At 40.1% G+C, this 20902-nt stretch overlaps 1 protein-coding gene across 12 annotated transcripts in view; it reads left to right on the forward strand.

Annotated features, from left to right (window-relative positions):
* Positions 1-20902, forward strand: part of SLIT2 (slit guidance ligand 2) — a 165991-nt gene that overhangs the window by 109447 nt on the left and 35642 nt on the right. For 8 of the 12 annotated variants that reach the window (XM_039335885.1, XM_039335888.1, XM_039335886.1 and 5 more), the window contains 11 exons: positions 1767-1838; positions 2549-2620; positions 5420-5491; positions 6710-6853; positions 6988-7151; positions 7863-7886; positions 11124-11274; positions 15432-15506; positions 16436-16579; positions 17665-17808; positions 20133-20299. In XM_039335885.1, the coding sequence (XP_039191819.1) occupies positions 1767-1838; positions 2549-2620; positions 5420-5491; positions 6710-6853; positions 6988-7151; positions 7863-7886; positions 11124-11274; positions 15432-15506; positions 16436-16579; positions 17665-17808; positions 20133-20299 (1229 nt within the window). The remainder of the gene's footprint in view (positions 1-1766; positions 1839-2548; positions 2621-5419; positions 5492-6709; positions 6854-6987; positions 7152-7862; positions 7887-11123; positions 11275-15431; positions 15507-16435; positions 16580-17664; positions 17809-20132; positions 20300-20902) is intronic. The other 4 variants (XM_039335887.1, XM_039335891.1, XM_039335889.1 and 1 more) reach the window with 1 other exon arrangement.

A 20902-nucleotide genomic window follows, 5' to 3' on the forward strand; every position in this document is an offset into this window, starting at 1 on the left:
TGTTTTGTCGAACAATTAATTCATTGATTATATTAGATGTAGAGGGGTACCCAAGTGACTTTGACATATAACATGCTGAAGAAATGTTTGCTTATCTGTGGAGCATAGAAGATGACCACTTCATTATTTTAGCAGTTAATTCCATACTGAAAAAAACACAATTGTGTTACTCTGCTACTTTTATCATACCGAAAATATTAATGTTTCAAGAGGCATAATGAAGGTTACTGCTACAATCAACCCAATTTCTTTGAGTGTCAGTCCACTGTACCTCAAGAGACCCCCCTCCTGATTATTTTAACATAAGAGGCTTTTCAGAAAAGGTGGTGACTACACTGTGGACGGTAATAGTATATCAAGAAAGTATTCCGGTATTAAACAACACCATTGTTTATCATTGTTACGTTGGTTTACAAATTATTTATTTTTGGCAGTCCACTTCCTATCCTTAGTTAACAGCTGTTTCTGCATTGTTATGAAATGAAAGTTAAGATTAGCTTCTTCCTATAAATTTGTATCACTGCAGCTTAGATTTAGGGATGGCTTTTGTTTTTCCAAGGCTGAAATTCAAACATTCGGTTTTGAAATAATTTGTTAAGAGGGCAAGATGTTCTGTTTCACATACAGCTAATTTTGAGTATTGGACAGGCTGTTTTGAACCTTGGGAGCAAATGTTTAAAACAGCTAGTTTCACACTAGGAACAGCTGTTTGCACATGAAAGTGAGCTGTCCATGGATTTGGGTCGCTCCGGGTTCAAAACATCTTGCCCGTTGCCGTGTCTTATTTTTGCTTCATCTCACCCAGCCAAGGAAAGTCCACCAGATCTTGGCCAAACTGCTTCTATTGTGGGACGGATCTTCCAGTTAGAAAGGCTTTCCAACTTTTATAGGCTATCCTAGACCTATGAAAACAGTGGGGACTGGAACTTAGAATAGAATAGAGCTGGAAGGGACCCTGGAGGTCTTCTAGTCCAGCCCCCTGCTCAAGCAGGAGTGCCTGGCTGAGGAATTCTGGGAGCTGAAGTCCATAATTCATAAAAGAGCCAAGTTTGAAGACCCCTGATCTACATCAAGTTGCAGCTCCTGAGAACGTGAGTCAAATACGAGAATCCTGAGTAGTACTTCAGAAGCTTTTTTCACAAAAAAAAAAAAAGTCCTCAACCTGGAAGCTCAAAATAGGATGGTGGCAATATTGGTTTAAGAGAAGGAAAATTATTGCTTCGCAGTAACTTGTAGGGTTTTGAAGGCTTATCCAGAGCATAGGTTCCCTTTCATTGTAGTAAAAACACAATTAATGTGCATGAAGCACATTTCTTTCTAAGCGAGAAAACATCTGCATGAAAAAGGGATCTCTGCATTTCAAAATCTTTCATTTTCCTAGTTCTCATTGACTATTACTGACTGGTTTTACATGGAGGGGGGCGGGGGGTGAATCCTATGGTAACAAAGTATCTAATATATTTATCTAATACATTTCCTTGTGTTTCCTTTTGAGAGATGAAACATAACATATTTTAGCATGTCATATATGCAAAATTATCATAGTATTTAAATAGGACTACCCACTAATCTCTGACAAATTAACATTAATATATTTTCGGCATTTAAAATTAAAAACAACTGCAACCTCTTTATTCTCATGGTATAACTTACCCATGTTTTTATACTGTGTTTTTTCTCGTGGATGTGGGCATCAGTTATCACCTCTTAGTCTCCTGTGATGAGTTTTGGAATTTTAGAGTGTTATTTTCTTCTCTTTCTGTTAGACGATTGGAACAAAATTCAATCAAGGCCATTCCTGCAGGAGCTTTCTCACCCTATAAAAAGCTGAGACGAATGTAAGTGAGAAATACTTTGGAATTTATATAAGAAGGTTGGGATTTATGCTAAGCATTTTCAGTCTCCCTTCCTTCCTTCCTCCCTCCCTCCCTCCCTCCCTCCCTTCTCCATCATTCCTTCCTCTTTCTTTCTTTCTTTCTTTCTTTCTTTCTTTCTTTCTTTCTTTCTTTCTTTCTTTCTTTCTTTCTTTCTTTCTTCCCTCTGTCCCTCCCTCCCTCCTGCATTAATGCCTTGCATTATTATTATGATTTAAATAATTTTTTTCTTGATAGCACAGGGTAGAGAATGATATTTTTAATAATATAAGAAGAAAGTTAGTTTCCGCAGCTGAGTCTTTACAACAGGGATCTTCAAACTTGGCCCTTTGATGACTTGTGGACTTCAACTCCCAGAATTCCTCAGCCCGTCACGTGTGCCTGGCTGAGGAATTCTGGGAGCTGAAGTCCACAAGTCATAAAAGGGCCAGGTTTGAAGACCCCTGCTTTACAATATTGAAATAAATTGCTGTTTATCCTTCCTGTTTGTGGCGGAATTAATGAAGCTGCTTGACATCCAATAGCATGGTTCCTCCCTCTTGGCTACTTTTGGATGTGTAGACTTTGATTCCCAGAATTCCTGAGCCAGCAAGATCCCTTAAAGTTTGCCAGGGTTGAGAAACACCATCCTGAAGGGTGGGCTTGTGCTAATACAATACCTTTTCTCCTTTTAGTGATCTGAGCAATAATCAAATCTCAGAGGTCGCCCCTGACGCCTTCCAGGGTCTTCGCTCACTTAATTCCCTGTAAGTATCTCAGCCGCCAGTGCCAAGGGCTGCGTCTGTCTCACGTTCAGCTGGGAGAAATGCTTTGGGTGGAACTGGAGACTTTCGTTGGCCCAGACATCAACGAAGCTCACTCGCCGGCCTAAATTCTCATATAAGGCAACATCTGCTTTTATTTATTTTGTTTTATTTAGCGCTATTTGCTAAATTAAGTGGGTGTGTTATTATCAAACATCATGTGCCCACTGACAGGAGTAGGCGGGCACTGATTTCCCACGGGTAAGCACAGGCTCAAATTTTTAGACGGTCTGAGTTGTCTCAGCTGAAGAAGCTTCTGGGATGAGAAGAAAAACATCTTCAAGGAAGAACAAAGAAAGTCCAGTTGCCTCCTTTGGGACAACCTTGGGTGACGGAGAACCTCCATGGACATCTGAGCTATCTCCTTGCCTTAGAGGGTCTTTAGAGGTCCAGTTCCCTGCAAAGTACTGGATCTACTGGAAGATCTCGAGAGACGGATGACCCCTCTTGGAAAGTCTTCAGTGAAGGAGAAGTCATCCCTTCCTGTGGAATCCTCTTCCAGTCTTTAGCAGCTTCTACGATTAAAAAGTCCCAACGTCTGTTCTGAATCTCCTCCTTCAACCCTTGTGTCTGGTTCTTCCTCTGGAACAATACAGGCTGTCCTTGACTTACGGCCACAATTGAAGCCCAAAATTTCCATTGCTAAATGAGACACTTGTTAAGCGGGTTTTGCCTCATTTTACGACTTTTCTTGCCACAGTTGATAAGTGAATCACAGCACTTGTTAAATTAGTAACCCGGTTGTTAAGTGAAACTGGGTCCCCCCCCCCATTGACTTTGCTTGTCCAAGGGTCACAAAGGGAATTATGTGACCCTGGGACACTGCAACTGTCGTAAGTACATGCCAGTTGCCAAGTGTCTGAATTTTGATCACGTGACCAAAGGCAAGCTATGAAGGTCGTAATGTGTAAAACATGGTCATAAGTCACTTTTTTCAAAGCCGTTGTAATTTTGAACGGTCACTAAATAAACTGTTAAATAAGTCAAGGTAGTATCTAAAGACACATGGGTCCAATATTTTTTTCTACAGATGTTCTACAGATGTTGTAATCTTTGGGGTCTGCAGTGTTCTTTAATATGCAGAAATGCTGTTTTCCCTCTTTTATGTAACTCTTACCCTAAATTGCCTGCATTATTTTTAATGCAAATCAGCTGCTTTCCTCACTCTTCAGCACATACATTCTCCTCAAACAGGTTTTTAAAGTGCATGTCCCCGATGTAAGTTCTTTTAAAAAACTGTTTTTGTAAGGCCATTTGCACTCAATTTTCAATGGCATATTTGTTTTCCAGACAGTCGGTATGTGCACAGACAAATGATTATAGATTTTAGGGTAGGCTGGTGAATACAGCTCTGGGGGAAAGGACTTGCAAATTCATTCCCTATGGATTTTCTTTTCTTTTTCTTTTTTGATGTCTAACTACTTCTTCAGTTGTTCTCCTCAATTAAGTAAAAATAGGCACATTCTATGTTTTTTTCCTATATTCTGAATCCCTCAGCAAGTGAAGGGTAGTCGAAGAAGCCATTTATCAAACTCCATTGTACACACCAGAGAGCTAGACAGGAAATAAAATTTCTGCATTGTAGTTCAGCTAGCTGATTTCCCCAAATTTTATGCGTCTCAACTTCCGTTGCAGTTACACTCCCCGTATGTGGCTTTCTTAAGCTCAATTAGACCTGAAATGTTTAGGGAGTTTTTAAGCTACTGATAATTCTAGCCATATTTTATGTCTGAAACCCAGAGAGGTTGGTTCATACAAACATTTGTTCCACAACCAAATGAAACTCTAAAGCTGTTGGCCATTCCTTCAGACCTGGAGTGACAATGTGTGTAATTTGCACGGGAACTCTGCAGGAAGCCAACACAAATTGTTATCCATGAGGGGATATGTAATTGATGGGATGCCACTGGTGTCTAGTCACGTACAAGTTGGGCCATCCTGATTTAGGTGGCCTTATTTTAGCTGGACATCAAAGCTGGCTGGGCAATTTTGAGCCAATCTGCAAGAGACTGTGATTTCTAGTCCTGCCTTAGGCATAAAAGCCAGTTGGGTAATATTGGGCCAGTCAGTTTCTCTCAGCTCAATTCCTGTCACAAGGTGATTATTGTGGGGAAAATAAGAGGAGTATTAGGTACGTTTGCTGTCTTGATGTAGGAGATGGCCAGGCTCAGCCTGAGGGAGAAGGGGTCAAACACATCATAAGTCACGAGTCTCTTCGTGTCCACAATAGATCTAAGTCCAGCACCACCTTGAATGCCTTTCTGATCTCCCACTCATTTCCCTTGACCGTTAGTTGGCCAGATCCTTTGCAGAGTGCTTAAGCTTGCAATAAATCATTATACTCCTTTGAACTGTCTGAATGTCCAGATTTTCTCAGTGCTTGGCTCTTGAGTTACTTACAAAAATATTAAAGGTGGGATAAAAAAAAATATTAAAAAAACAAAAACAACAACGCCAACCAATTTTCTTCCTGCAAAGCACAGCCCACAGAACAGTTCAGTGCTAATAATGTGATTTAGATCAGAACACATTTGTGAAAATAATTAAGATACTTTAAGAAGAACCAACCAAATCAAAGCCAACTTCTTAGCAAGAGCCTGATTGTGGAAGATTGGCAGATAAACTCATGTTATTCAGAAGTATTTTCATGGTTCAGCATGAGAACTTTGTTCTACTTTCGCTGAGGGAAGATGGCGGTTGAAAATTTCTAGGTGAATTAATTAACCGTTTTTGTTGTTGTAGGGTTCTCTATGGAAACAAAATTACTGAACTTCCCAAGAGCCTTTTTGAAGGGCTTTTCGCTCTTCAGTTGCTGTGAGTATTTCTTTTATAAAACCCAGTTTTTTCATTGAGGAGGGAGTTTGGGTAGAAGTGGGTTGAAGTAGCAAGACTGCTTTGAGGGGAGAAAGCTGCATCTTTTGAAGGTGAAGAGGTTTTTCTGACCCTTTCATTTTCATTTTCTCGTCTCCCATTCCTCTCTTCATCAAGACAAAATCTTTTTTTTCCCCTTCAGTAGATTTTCTGCAGGCCTTTTTGTTTGGTTTTTAAGCACTCAAACACATGGTTTAAGAATACGGTACTGGTTTTAAGGAAACATTTTCATTTGTTTTATCTTGTTTTCTTGGCACAGTTATATCTGTTAGTTTGTCTTTCTGTCTGTTTCTCTGCCCATTCATTCATCACCCATCCATCCATCCATCCATCCATCCATCCATCCATATCTATCTGTCTCTCTGTCTATCTATCTATCTATCTATCTATCTATCTATCTATCTATCTATCTATCTATCTATCTATCTCTTCAAGCAAGATTACTTATTTATAATTATTTTTAAGGACTCCACCTGCATTAACATTGCATTTTAAAATCATAGTTACATATGAAGGGAGACAGTGGGCAAGAGGCAACTATGATTGGATAGATACAACTTTTGTTTGTTTGAAGGATGTGTGAGAGAGAACATGTACTCCCAGGAATGTGATTTTCCACTTTTTATACAAAACCTGTAAAATTGCAGTGGACTCATTTTTTATTTAAATGTGATGCCATTTAATCCATACAATGCTTAATTTACCTGAATCTCCAAAATAAAGTTTATGAAGCTAGGCTCTTTCAATTATCCATGGGTAAAATTGAGTGTACAGGTTGACAAACAAGCCCATAGTTTACTGAAGTGGTTCTTCTAATGATAAACTGTTTTTTAACATGTCATCCAAACTCTCTTCCACACCTCCATATAATCGTTTTCTAGTAAGCAGAGAATATATTTTACATGAGCCCTTGATACTGAAGTGCTATGCTTAGGAATTAGAATATGTTGAATAGCAAGGTCTCTTTTGTATTACACAAAATTCTAGAAAATTGACGACCCAGATTGTTGGGGGGCATAGACTGACTCTGTAAACCACTTAGAGAGGGCTGCAAAACACTGTGAAGCGGTATATAAGTCTTAAGCGCTATTGCTATACCAGTGAAGCTTAGGAAAGCTTAATTAAATGCCTAATACGTTGCCATTCTCTTTGGTTTTACAGATTATTAAATGCAAACAAGATAAACTGCCTGCGAGTGGACGCTTTCCAAGACTTACATAATTTGAATCTACTTTCTTTGTATGACAACAAGCTTCAGACTATTGCAAAGGGCACTTTTGCTCCTCTCCGAGCAATTCAGACGCTGTACGTATCAGCCTTTGGCTTGGGATTTTTCATTTCGGTCCCCAAGTAGAGCAGGAAATTTTGGCAAAGATGGAAAACCAAATGCAACGTCTTTTTTTTGTTCTGTTTTTTACAAAAATGTCCTTTTCTTTTAGGCATTTGGCTCAGAACCCATTTATCTGTGACTGTCATCTGAAGTGGCTGGCAGATTATCTCCATGTAAACCCCATTGAGACCAGCGGTGCCCGCTGTGCCAGCCCCCGCCGTTTGGCGAACAAAAGGATTGGGCAGATCAAAAGCAAGAAGTTTCGCTGTTCAGGTAATTTCTTTCACTCGCCTGCTACTTTTTCTTCTCTTCCAAAGAGGGGAACGAAAATTGGAGACATCCTTAATGAAAACTCTGTCTGGTTCTTAGCTGAATTATTTAGCCATCAAAGGAAGTCTGGACTGGACCTAGAATATCCATGTAGTTATTAGCCCACATCACAACCTTTGCTAAACACAAAAATATATCTACAGAAATTGATTATATAATGCTTTTAAAGTTTGTACTAAATCAGACCTTTGGGCTATATTCTTCACGGCAATTTTTATTTTTTATTTTTTTGCAATCAAGAAAGCATGGAGTACTAGCAAAACCTTTGAAAAAACAAAAACAAACCAGCAACAGAAAATTTAAATATATGACCTTCATATTACAGGGGGAAGCTTATATCATGATAAATTGTGATGTTTGCTTTTTCTAATCTTATTCTATTTCCTACTTTCTTTCTTTAAAAATCTAACTTGTAGCATCTGGTGTCCAGCTAATTAATTGTTTTTTTTATGGCAAATACGAGAATAACGCAACTAACCTCGATGCGAATAAGTTTATATCCAAGCATACTGTAATCAATGGATGTAAATATACATTCCCCCCCCCCCGTCACTTTAGCCTATCTGTCATCCTTACTTAGTCTAATAAATTCTTTGCTTGCTGACATTCAGGTTCCTATTTTTTCTCTCTCTCTCTTTCTTTCTTTTTATGTAGCTAAAGAACAATATTTCATTCCAGGTAGGTTTGGCTGTTGCTGAGCAATTAGCTGCGCACTGAGTTTGCACTGAGTCACACAAAGCAATTTTGTCTCAACTTCTAAACCTAGTGGTGCATGCATTTTAACCCTAGTAAACACCCTTTAGAGTAGTGGAAGTTACCTAGTTTTGTTTTCAGAATCCTTGAGCTTTGCATGCAGCTCTTGATACCCAACTCATAAATACTCGTAGTTTCTTGAAAGGGAACTTGCTAGGATACTTTGTCTTGCGATATCCTGCTCACATCAACATCATTTTTCTTTAAATGTAGCTGCTGAGCTGCTTTAAAATGAAAGAATCCTGCTAGGATGAAAGAGCTGAGAAAACCCAAAGGGTGCTTTTCTGCTTTGCTTTTTATGCCTTGAACTCTGTTTTCAGCTCTCTGCTCTGTTCCTTTCTTTTAATGACCTTTGTTCCCTGTGCTTGTGAAATCACAGAATGCCAAGCCAACATATGTGGGTTTTGTGTTTTGGTTTTTTTTTTTTTTTTGCACAAGGATCCACAGACTATCCATGAGTGCCCTTGCTCTGATGAAAGTAGAAATAATTAAAACATCACTGCTATTTATTGCAATTTTCATTCTCCTTGAACACGCCACATTGAAAGCATTGGCTGTTCCTCTTTGTCATACACTTCCATTTTAATTACATATTTATTTTGTGCAGCTGGTAAATCACTCCAGTAGTTTCTTAATGGTTCGAGGGAAGAACCATAGGATTGCTGACGTACGTTGCAGGATCCTGCTAGGTGAAAAATAATTGATCGGTGGTGGTGGGGAGTTCAAAGGTATAATGAATTTTTTGACTCAAATACAAATGCATGACCAGCCAGCAAAAAATAAATAAAATTATTTGATATAATAGCCTCTCTCTTTGTTAGGGATAAAGTCCATTGGATGCTTTGCTGGAGTGAGATGCTTTTAGCAAAGGAAAATGGCCTCTCTTGGTTATTGTAGAGGCTTCTTATAAAAAAAAAAAGCAGAAGAGTGATATGAATCAATAAAAGAGAATATTTGCAGCTCAGGGTTGAAATGAGGGGTCTTTGGTTCTCTCTGAGCTTGCTTGTTTCCTTGCAGACGTTCCATTACCTTAACTAAGTTAGGGTAATGAAAAATCTGCAAGAAATCAAGCAAGCCCACATAGCATCAAGGACCCCTCAGTGACGTGAAACCATATCAAACACTAGGAAATGAATCATTTGTAGACTAACATCTATGGCAGGGATTCTCAACCTTAATAACTTTATGTTGCTGACTTCCACTCCCAGAATTCTCCTGACAGCTGTGCTCACTTAATCTTGCAAAAGTCACCCAGGGTCACCTTGTAGGATAGATGGGCAGCATAAAAATTTAATAAATACATTTATAAAAAAAACTAAAAAAGCTGGGAGAATCCAACTTGTGAATGAGCATTTACTTAGGACAGACTAGTTTGTTATTTCGAACTTCAGAATGACAACCCCTTTGGGGGTTAGCGATTTAGCCAGCTGTTTGCCATCAAGCTACGGCCTAGCTCTTTTCCTGCTGTTTCCTCCAAATACATCCAGAAAGCTCCATAGCCATCCGAATAGCATGTGAACATATGTGACCAGAATGCCACGGGGTTCCACTTTAGCTGTGTCGGTTTCCCATTAATTCTGTGATGGCCATTGGTGACTTTCCTTTGGCAAACCACATCCTTTACTTGGAGTTAATTGTGGTATGAAGTCATATTTAGATGGCCTTGCTCGGTGTTTTGCTGTCCTCTCTGCTTCAAAAAAATTCTGCCCTCTCTCTCTTTTGGGATAAGCTAGAGTCCAGTGTTTCTCAACCTTGACAATTTTAAGGCATGTGGACTTCAACTCTCAGAATTCCACAGCCAGCAATGCTGGCTGTGGAATTCTGGGAGTTGAAGTCCACATGCCTTAAAATTGTCAAGGTTGAGAAACACTGAGCTAGACAAACCAAAGAAATATGTACGTCAAAAGTACGTGCTAAAACACAAACTCAACTCCTGGATTTGGAAGCACCAAATTTTAAGCCAACCTGTTCCTCAAACCCTAGGTGAGATCAAGCATATCAGCTCTCTCTGTCTTCTGAAAGGGTTTTCTTTTGCTCTGTTTCCATGGGGGATTGCTCTCTCTTTCTTTCCTCCTTCTCTGTGTTTCCTTCCTCTTTCAGGCGTTCACCACGGGGGCTGTAAGTAAGGAAGGGTGTGTGGGTTGTGCCACCGGCTTCTCGGATCAGAGGCACTTCCCCCCCCCCTTGAGTCTCAGATTCCTCACCTTTTATCCAAGAGGAGTCCACAAGCCATTTCTGCCTCCTTTGTTTTCCCTCCTACCATCAACCAGCCCTCAAATCTTTTGTAGATGTTTGTTCGACGTGTACGTGTCTCTGTAACTGACAACGAATGGTGGACAGATTTCTTCCTGCACGCTTTCAGATTCCGTGATGTGACCGTCACAGAGTGGATATTCTCTCAAAAGAATGCCGTGGCATCCTCTGAAGTTTCTCCTTGCAACACTGTCCTGTTCCTCTTCCTCTTTTTCCCCCCATTGTTCCCTCTCCTTGTCCTAGTGGATGAAGTTTGTGATTAAGTGGGCGAGATTTTCTGTTGTGCTTGATCTAACCATGTGGTTGTGAGGTATGCGTAAAACATGGTTCTGTCAAGCACCATGGAACGTCACGCAGCTTTCTACAGCATGACAAGCTGCTGAGGCTCAAATCTAAATAAATAAATAAAAACAAAACCAAACCAAACGAAGAAGCAGGACAGGGCTGTAAATTGCATTCTGGAGAAATGACACAAAAAGGCCGGCTTCAGTAAAACGGGAGTCTAACGGGGGCGGTGATGAAACGGGTGCAAAGATCTGCTTAACTCCAAAACTGGGGTAAAACATATTGAACCCCACAATGGACATTGTTCTCTGTTCTTTTCCACCGTAAAATGGAATAGATTGGCCAACAGCTTAATCAGCAGAAACTACGGCTGTGTAAAGCTCAAGTAAATGTTAACCCACGTGGGATTTCCCCTCCAGCAAATTTCAAGCTTTCTAAAATTTAACCCACGCTTAAGCCTTACTCTTCTTCATTATCACAAAACCTGCCTCCCCAACTACCCTTTTTGTCTCGGTTGCAGATCTGCTTATTTCCTCCTCTTTCTCTTCTTCTTTTTCTACCAAATGTTGGAAAGCTGCCTTCACGGACTGAGCCCTTGTATTTTATGTTTTCTTTCTCCCTCAGGCACAGAAGATTACCGATCCAAACTGAGCGGCAATTGCTTTGCGGACTTAGCTTGCCCTGAAAAATGCCGTTGCGAAGGCACCACGGTGGATTGTTCCAGTCAGAAGCTCAGCAGGATTCCCGAGCATCTCCCTCAGTATACGGCAGAATTGTAAGTCCCGTCTTGCATCGATAGGCAGAGGGATAGACAAGTGGTCTTTTGTCAGAGCATGCATAGTCTTATTGCACTGAGATAACCTAGGAGTAAACACAGTAAACAGTGATCTATATTAAATGGTGATTTATCTTATACTATCTACAACAGGGGTCTTCAAACTTGGCTCTTTGATGACTTGTGGACTTCAACTTCCAGAATTCCTCAACCAGGCACACATGCCTGGCTGAGGAATTCTGGGAATTTGAAGACCCCTCATCTACAATATCATACACCAGGAACAATATACATACACATGTTAATACAGCAGTCTCCAGTACACAGCAGTTACGGCAGGAATACAGAAGAGAGAGAGCAGACTTCTGCGGAGCCTTCCCTTTTATACAAAGCTCTCAAAGGGACAGAGACCCAGCTGGCCCTTAAAGGGACATATACCCTGCTGAGTCATTCCCACCATTACATGGTACATCTCACATTACATTAGCTGGTTAGCTTCTAAATCATTACCTTGACATCCTTGACCTACGATCACAGCTGAGCCCAAAATTTATGATGCAAAGTGAGAAATTAGTTTAAGTGAGCTTGGCCCCATTTTACGACCTTCCTAGCAACCATTGTTAAGTGAATCACTGCAGTTGTTAAATTAGTAACATGGCTGTTAAGTGAATATCGTTTCTCCATTGACTTTGGAACCGTCATATGTGTGAACCGGTGGTCAAGCATCTGAATGTAACTCTCATGACCGTGGGGATGTTGCAAAGGTTGTAAGTGTGAAAAATGGTCATAAGTCATAACTTCAAACAGTCACTAAATGAACTGTTGTACGTCAAGGACTACCTGACTGATACTGTTGCTTATTCAGGTCCTTCGGGAAAGGGAAGACTTCAGTTTAGATGTATTAACTCTGCTTTGGTCTGAAGCTGCCATCAGCAGCTTTCCCAAAGGAGCTGAGTAAGCGAAAATACCACAATATCTCTACCACATATTCGAAGGCTGCGATCCTGTAACTGCTAAAGGGGAACAATGAAGACAACCCAGATCATCGCTAGCTTTATTGCTATTGCGGTTATTCTCCTCATCTTTACAATTAGAATCGGAGCCTGGATGTGTCAAGCTGGCTCTAAGGTGAACCCGCCGTTTGATTCAAATGGGTCGGCCTGCTCAAATTCGTGCCCTGAAATTCAACTTGATTCGACCTGAAAAATGGCTGCGGTTTCACAAAACATTCACCCAAAAAACCTTCCGATCTTTGACTCGGTTTCTCCCCCCCCCCATCAAGGCTTCATTCCAAGAGTTTCATTCCATGGTTTGATGGAGCCATCTTTAAATCAACGCTTCAAACAGAGGCTTAAACAGCCAGGCTGCTAAAACTCTCCTGTCTGTAACCTTGAACTGGGCAAAACCATGCATCGTAGGGCAGCAGATTTTGAACCCAGGGGTACCCCAAAGGGGTACCCTAATGAATGCAACCAAAACTGGGGACCCAGGACTTCCACAGGATTGAAAACTGGCGGATTCGCTTCCGTGTTGCCAGACTGCTGCCTTGGAAGTTGCACTCCAGTCCTCCCCCCCTCTGGGTAGACCAGGCAGCTGCCAGAGAGCGGCCAGCCCCAGTCAAACCATCAGGAACTTGGAAACCATTCCTGTTCCTACTGGTTTTTACTTTTGACCACTGTTTCTCTGCTTAATTACGGCCCCGTCTCTGAAACCACGACCCAACGGATCACAGGTTGCCTGTCTGAGCATTACAACTAGTAGCTTCAGCATATCATCATCGTTATAATTATTTTATCCATTAATGCTTTAATTAATACTGTTACGTCTCCTACCACTTTTTATTGTTGACAGTATTCTTCACGTTTGCTTTAAAAGCAAGCAGCTCTTTGCTTCGAGCAATATCAATCCGCCAGCTGCAGTTCAGTGTGCTTGTTACAACACAAACGGCAAATTGAAGCCTTCCCGTTATATACTCCGCTGTGTTTCGCAGCTGGAAGGGAGCAGAGGACAGAAATAACCCCGGGGAATGCCTGCAAACGTAGGAGTTTTCCAAGCAAGGAGAGGAACTGATTTAGCAAGAGGCATAAATGACACTTACTTTCAGGAGGCTTCCTTTAAGTATTTACTTGTTAATTCAATCCATGTGTTTGTGGTTTGTTGCCAAAATTTGCTGTAGGGACGAGGCAAACTGTAGTGGATAAGACTCAAAACCAGGTTATTTAAAAGGAAATGGGACTGCAGAGGTGTCAGGCCCAGCAAAACAATCTCCGCAGAGTTACAACTGGCCTATAATTTCTATAATCAATAATAAAATAATAGAAGTATGAATTTCAAATAATAAGAATAGTAGAAAAAAGAGTAAAAGAAAAAAGAAAGAATAATAAGAAAGACTCAGACTATGATGAGGTACAATTTGGACGCACCAGTAGTAAGTCTTACATGTAATGACTTGTGGATGCAAGAATAAATATTCATTCATTCATTCACTCATTCACTCACTCACTCACTCACTCACTCACTCACTCATTCACTCACTCACTCACTCATTCACTCATTCATTCATTTATTCATTCATTCACTCACTCATTCACTCATTCATTCATTCACTCATTCATTCACTCATTCATTCATTCACCCTCCAAGGTTTTCAGGTGGGAAATAGTTAGCAAAATTCGTGGATCAAAAGGGACATTTTCCAGAAAGAAAAGCCGTGAGGATGTGATGTGCTTCAAGACTTTCACATTAAGAACTTTAAACATAGCATCAACCTTAAAAAGAAAGCAATAACCGAATCACCTTATGTCTGTTTTCTGCATTTGCATTTATTACAATTACTTTTGACCTTAATGCACATTTTGCTTCTAGAAATTGATTGCAATTAATACTTTTGTCACATGTGAAACATAGTCCTCAACTTAGAATAGTTTGTTTAGTGCAGGGGTAGGCAACCTTGGCTCTTTTATGACTCATGGACTTCAACTCTCAGAATTCCTGAGCCAGCATAGCTGGCTCAGGAATTCTGGGAGTTGAAGTCCATGAGTCATATAAGAGCCAAGGTTGCCTACCCCTGGTTTAGTGACTGTTCAAAGTTACAGTGGCACTGAAAAAAGTGACTTACAACCGTTTTTCACACTTACGACCGTTGTAGCATCCCCAGGGTCATGTGATCAAAATTCAGACCAACTCATACTTACGACGGTTGCAGCGTCCCGAGGTCACGTAATCCCCTTTTGCAATCTTCTGACAAGCAAAGCCAGTGGGAGAACCCAGATTCTCTTAATAACCATATTAGTAACTGGACAACTGCAGTGAGACACTAACAACTGTGGGAAGAAATGTTGTAAAATGGGGCAAAACTCACTTAACGAAGGTCTCACTTAGCAACAGAAGTTTTGGCTACAATTGTCAGTCAAGGACAATCTCCACAGATGAAAAGGCTCCCTACATAGGACACACCTTGCTAATGCCACTACACAAATGCCAGAGCTTTCATTTGATATTCTGAAACCAATTGTTTCGTATGTGTGTAATCATTTATGAAGCACTGGAAAATGCGTAAAAAACACACATTCACGTACAAGGAAGAAAGTTGAGCACAAACCTAGTGTAACGTCAGATTGAATCGATCTGTCACTTACTTTGGAAAAGGACAATAGCAGCTAATGACCTGAGAAATAGATATATTCTTCAATTTGTGGAATATACACACCAATCTATTTTATTAAAATCATATGGAGGCTGTTTCCATTAGGTAGATTAATTAAGCAGGATTTTTTCAGGAACATCTGAAGTCTGCTTAAATTACACATTTTTGTAACCCAGCCAATAATTTTTGTTGTGGCCCAAATGTAAACCCAGATAAGTAAATCTATAAATAACTATAAACATAACTTGTTTAGTGTCTGATTTCTACATCCTTTTTAGTGAAGCCATTTCTTATTGTTTGTAACTTTCAGTTTTTCAGATAAAATCATGTTGCTTATTACTTTAACCAGCTGCTCTATGAAAAGCTGCAGTCAATTCATCTCTGCTTCTAAATTTCACCAGTTTTTTTTTCCCCTCACAACTTGACAGCATTTTATTAATTGCTGTATTTGCATAGATTTACTAAAGACAGGAATTCAAACATACCTATTTATTATGGTTTCCATTTACAGGAGACTCAATAACAATGAATTTACAGTGCTGGAAGCCACGGGGATTTTCAAGAAGCTTCCCCAGCTGCGTAAAATGTGAGTTTATTTATCAGCCTGGACTGTGTAAAATGGTCTTGGTGCAATCATTAACTTTTAGGGGGGGAAATAACAAATAGCCTAACGGGAAAGTAAGGCTGCTGAGATGATCAACTTGTGATGAGCAACTTATCATAACCTGCATGCCTTCAGATACATTGCATGATTTACACAGTCCCAGGATTGAAGGAAGAGTCAGAAACAAGCTCAAAATAATTCCACTTTGATTTTGTTCAGCAACAGATGGGAGAGAGAAAAACTTTCAAGATTCTGTTGTTATATCCCACCAGAATAAAGTGGCATTCTCGGAATTTCTGAGGCCTGTTTCCCTGACCTGGCCTACCTCAAAAGGCTGGCATTAATATTGAAAGCCAATATTCAGACTTGGGAACGATCGACAATCAACTTTTTAAAATCCTATAGCTGTATTTTTAGAAGCTTGTGGTTCTCTTGCAGTAGAAATTGTGGGGGCTAACTAAATTTTTGAGCAGGCTGAAAAAAGCATTCAAGCTATGAATGTGAAAACTGAACTATAAAATTGTGTAAGAAGACAACCTTTATTAGTTGGCGTTATTTTACCATGATAAAAACTTAGCGTGCCTTCAAGCATGCATTAAGCATCAAGCAGTAAATGGGATTTAATGTAAGTCAAATACTTTTGAGATGCCACTATTTAATTAATATTTTCAAAGTTCTTAAAACGATTCTTGTCATTAGATTACGATAATATTTTAGAAATAATTTTTCCTTCCCCTTTTCTGGAATCACTGTCTCTGGTTGATGTGAATGCTAAGTCCTTACTTATTGCTCTCTTGAAATCAATGTGTTTTTTTGTGTTTTTTTGTTTTTTTAAAAAAAGAACTCAGTTCTAGAAATGATTTATCCAAAAGACATTTCTTTGTAATTTCTTCACTCTGAATATGCAATAGAAATCTAAGCAATAACAAGATCACTGACATTGAGGAAGGCGTATTCGAAGGAGCTGCTGGCGTCAATGAACTTCTGCTAACCAGTAACCGGCTGGAAAATGTACGACACAAAATGTTGAAAGGCCTGGAAAGCCTGAAGACTTTGTAAGTCTGCAATCTTTTCCTCCTTCCTCTTTGCGTTGAAATGTTTGCGGAGATTCTCTGTCATCCAGGTCAGGGTTGTCCCAAAGCTGCTTTTCCAAAAGGCAACTGGGTTTTCTTTGTTATTCCCTGAAGACGTTTCGCTTCTCATCCAAGAAGCTTCCTCAGTTCTGATTGGACTTTCTTTGTTTTCCTTGAAGATGTTTCGCTTCTCACCCAAGAAGCTTCTTCAGCTCTGACTGAATGGTGGAGAAAATCATAAATCTTTCCATTCTCCACCATTCAGCCAGAACTGAAGAAGCTTCTTGGATGAGAAGCGAAACATCTTCAAGGAAAAACAAAGAAAGTCCAGTTGCCCTTTGAAAAAGCACCTCTGGGACTTCGTCTTTTTTATCTCTCCCGTTTTCTGTTTAACTAAGCCAGATTTTGTGATTTGAGAAGACCAGTTTAAAGATTTGGCAAACGGCATGAAAGCAACAAGGAAGAAAGAAAGAAAGAATTTTTGTGATGAACTGCTGGCTAGGAGAGGAATAACCTAACAAAATGGGAGACAGTCTAATAATTTAATTATTTAGGGAGCTTACGTCCATCCTCTTTCATTGTTTTTAAGACGACTCCATGACTTTTTCCCCTAATTTGTATTTTTTTTTCCTTCTTCCTAATTCTTCACTCTCATTTTCCCATATTTCCTACTTCGTTTATTATGGAAAACGCAGTGTACTATATTGTTTATAAGGAAATACAAAATCTCCTGCGTCCCTTGACTGAGCCACACTGATTGGGCCATTGCAATGGTTTTTGAGAAACTTTTCTCCGGACCCAAAGCCATTTGTGGTGATCAAGAAGCATCCTTCCAGTTGGTTCTGGACCACATCCCAAGCACCATGGGCCATTGGTGGTTCAGAGGATCTATTTCTGGAAACCTACCAGAACCCCCCCCCCCAAAGAACAGCCATATTGGTATGGTCCGGAGTAGAAATGGAATGTTTCGGGATGTTCTACGATGCTGCTTTGCGCATTAGCAACCTCTAAGGAATAATAATGAGGGGGTGAAATAAATAATTTGTTCCTATTTTCTTTTCCTGCAGAATGCTAAGGAGCAACCGTATCAGCTGTGTGAGCAATGACAGCTTCACAGGATTGGGTTCTGTCCGGCTGCTTTCCTTGTACGATAACCAGATAACCACCGTAGCTCCCGGTGCCTTCGATACTCTTCATTCTCTCTCCACGCTGTAAGTTGGTTTGTGTTAATAGAGATTCAGCCAGTAAGTGACGATTCATCAGACATACTGATAACAAATTGCAAAACGAGCACAAATATGTACAAAGTTAGATGAATGATGCTGTTTACACAAAAAGCTACACTCAAATCATCCGCTATCTATAAAATGTCTAAATAGTAGCTGGCGTGTGTTTTTCCTAAAACATTTGAGGTCCTAGATCTAAAACACTTCTGGACACACCTGGATATGAATTATAAGAATGAAAGGTCCATAGATTCCGGGCAAGCTTTTGGAAAAATCACCATTTCTTCCTTGTCTGGTGCTTAGCAATTGTTTATTGACTGATCAACAATGCAAAGAACAGAAAATGTGCATAAAATAAAATAAAGTTCCATGAAAAAACCAGAGACCCTAGCTGTAACATTGATAGGAATTTTGCAGCCTTCTTAAAGCTTTTGTGAATTAATCACCCCAAAGAATCTCATAAGCTCATAATCTCAGCAACGTAATGGCGCTCTGAATTTTAATCCCCACTGGATATATAAGGAGCATTTTAAAAGCACGCAGGATACAAATTCCACCCGCGTACTTGAGCAAATGTAGCTTACACAGAGAAGGCTAGTATATCTGATATCCAAACAATCCAAGCAACTTGATTCAATACAAGACAATTCTGTTGGTGCTATGATTCCAAACACTGAAAGGACAACTCATACGAAGCTTTTAAGGGTGCAGTTACACAAACAAGGAGCTCCTTATCTCTTCTGATTGCTTGTATGTTAAGGGGCATTAAGTGAGCCCCAAATGGTGCTTTTGCTTTTAGCTACTCCATAAATGGGTGTAGTTAAAGATGCTGGGCTTGTCATAGCCTGGGTTCAAGGCCCAAGACCCGTGCGACGGGGTGAGCTCCCGTTACTTGCTCCAACTCCTGCCAAGCTTCCAGTTTGGAAGCCTGCAAATGCAGGTAGATAAATAGGTACCACCTCATAGATAAATAGGTACCACCTCATTCCCCCATATTTCCTATTCCGTTGATTAGGAATGGAAGGTAATGGCATTCCATGCTCCCCTGTGTACAGTCATGCTGGCAACATGACCACGGAAATAATTTTCGGGCATTTTGATTAGTTTCCATCCATTGTTTCTTGTCCTGCCTTCTGGTGCTTTGTAAAATAGGTTGACCCCCCTCCTCTTCTCTGTGACAGCCCCTTAAATACTGCAATACTGCTATCATGTCACTCCTAGTCCTGGCCATACCCAAATCCTGCAACCGTTCTTCATATGTTTTAGTCTCCAGGCCTTTGATCATCTGTATTGCTCTTTAAGCATCTTTATTAACCATGCCTCTACAGTTCTAAACCCTTGAGTCAAACTTACTCCCAGCTAAAAAAAAAAGATTACATTCTACATGAATATATTTGAAATGTCCTTTCCCAGAACCACCTAGTCTTAAAATTGTTTTATTTTTACTGGAAGAAAAGCCAAATTAATGGAGAGAGAAGGAGAAGAAAACGTGCTGTATTTAAAAATGCAAGCTTCTGGGGTAGGAATTCCTGAGACACATAATTGCCAACATATTTAATTCTCTTTCCACCTGAAACGTGACAAGTTATACCTGATGACTCATTTGTGCCTATTTAAGATGGCATGTTTATAAATAATGAAATTGTCAAAGGCCTCTTCTGAAATGTGGACATGCCAAAAATCCTGAGACTTATGCAAGAAAATTCATTTTATAAGCGACATGTAATCAACTGGGCTGTCAGTTTAGATGGGAAACCCATTCTCTGGAGCAAATAAAAGATGGAAATCTTGAGGAGGCAAATTAATGAAAGAGCAATTTTCGGGTTAAGCTTAATAATATAAGGCAATCAGCCTTCGTCTCTACATTAAATTACTATATTCTCAGGTGTAGATAGTCTGACAGAAAGTCGAATCTGTGACATCTTTAAATTATTTCTAAATAAGAGTTTCAGGATTTCTAAGCTCCCAAGTCAAATCTGGCTATCCCAGATAGAAGGGGAAATTGGGGTAGACGCAGTTGTTTTGACTATAATTTGAAGGTGTTTTGTGTGCTTAATGAGAAGGCCTCAACCCAGGTTTTCTGGTCGCCATTTTGTAGTAAGTTTGCTGCTCAGAATTTTATAGGATAGATAGGAAACTTTCCAAATTGGATAAAGGGCAAAGAAGCAAAGCAATCATTTTTATTTCTCTTATCAAAAATAAACAAAGAACTTGAAAGAAAATGGAAGAACTTTTCATTGTTGCGGATGTCTTAATGGTTTCCTTCCTTTGCAACTTCACTGTGCGTGTGGCTGTGTTGCCCTTTGCAGAAACCTCTTAGCCAACCCCTTCAATTGCAACTGCCACTTAGCCTGGTTGGGAGAGTGGTTGCGGAAGAAACGCATTGTGACCGGCAACCCCCGGTGCCAGAAGCCGTACTTCCTCAAGGAGATTCCCATACAGGACGTCGCCATTCAGGACTTCACCTGTGAAGATGGTAAGGAAGGCAGTCCCTGTGCTCGGCCAAATCCGGGCATCGCTTCTTTCCATTACTACAGAGTCTCTCAAAATCTGTGAGCAGGTCTGCCGCCTGCTGCTTCCTCCAATGAGTTACTACTCCACTCTAGTAACGTCAGTGAAAGTCTGTGGAGAGTCTCCATCCTCCAGCTCATGTGCTTTTCCAAAAGGCAACTGGACTTTCCTGGGTTTTTTTACTTGCAGACGTTTCACTTCTCATTCTTCAGAACTGAAGAAGCTTCTTGGCTGAGAAGCAAAATGTTTTCAAGGAAAAAAACCAAGGGAGTCCAGTTGCCTTTTGATAAATGTCTATGGCAGGGGTCTTCAAACTTGGCCCTTTTATGACTTGTACACTTCCAACTCCCCATGTGCCTGGCTGAGGAATTCTGGGAGTTGAAGTCCACAAGTCATAAAAGGGCCAAGTTTGAAGACCCCTGGTCTATGGAGACTCTCAATCTACTGGTTATAGTTATCCCAAAAATGCTTTTTCACGAGGCAACTGCACTTTCTTTTTTTTTCTTTGAAGAGGTTTTGCTTCTCATCAGTTGAGCTAAGGCAGTAACAGGACCTATAGGCCGAACAA

The sequence above is a fragment of the Crotalus tigris genome, unplaced genomic scaffold, assembly GCF_016545835.1.
Source record: "Crotalus tigris isolate CLP2741 ecotype Arizona unplaced genomic scaffold, ASM1654583v1 scf7180000017663.5292952, whole genome shotgun sequence".
Classification (NCBI taxonomy): Eukaryota; Metazoa; Chordata; class Lepidosauria; order Squamata; family Viperidae; genus Crotalus; species Crotalus tigris.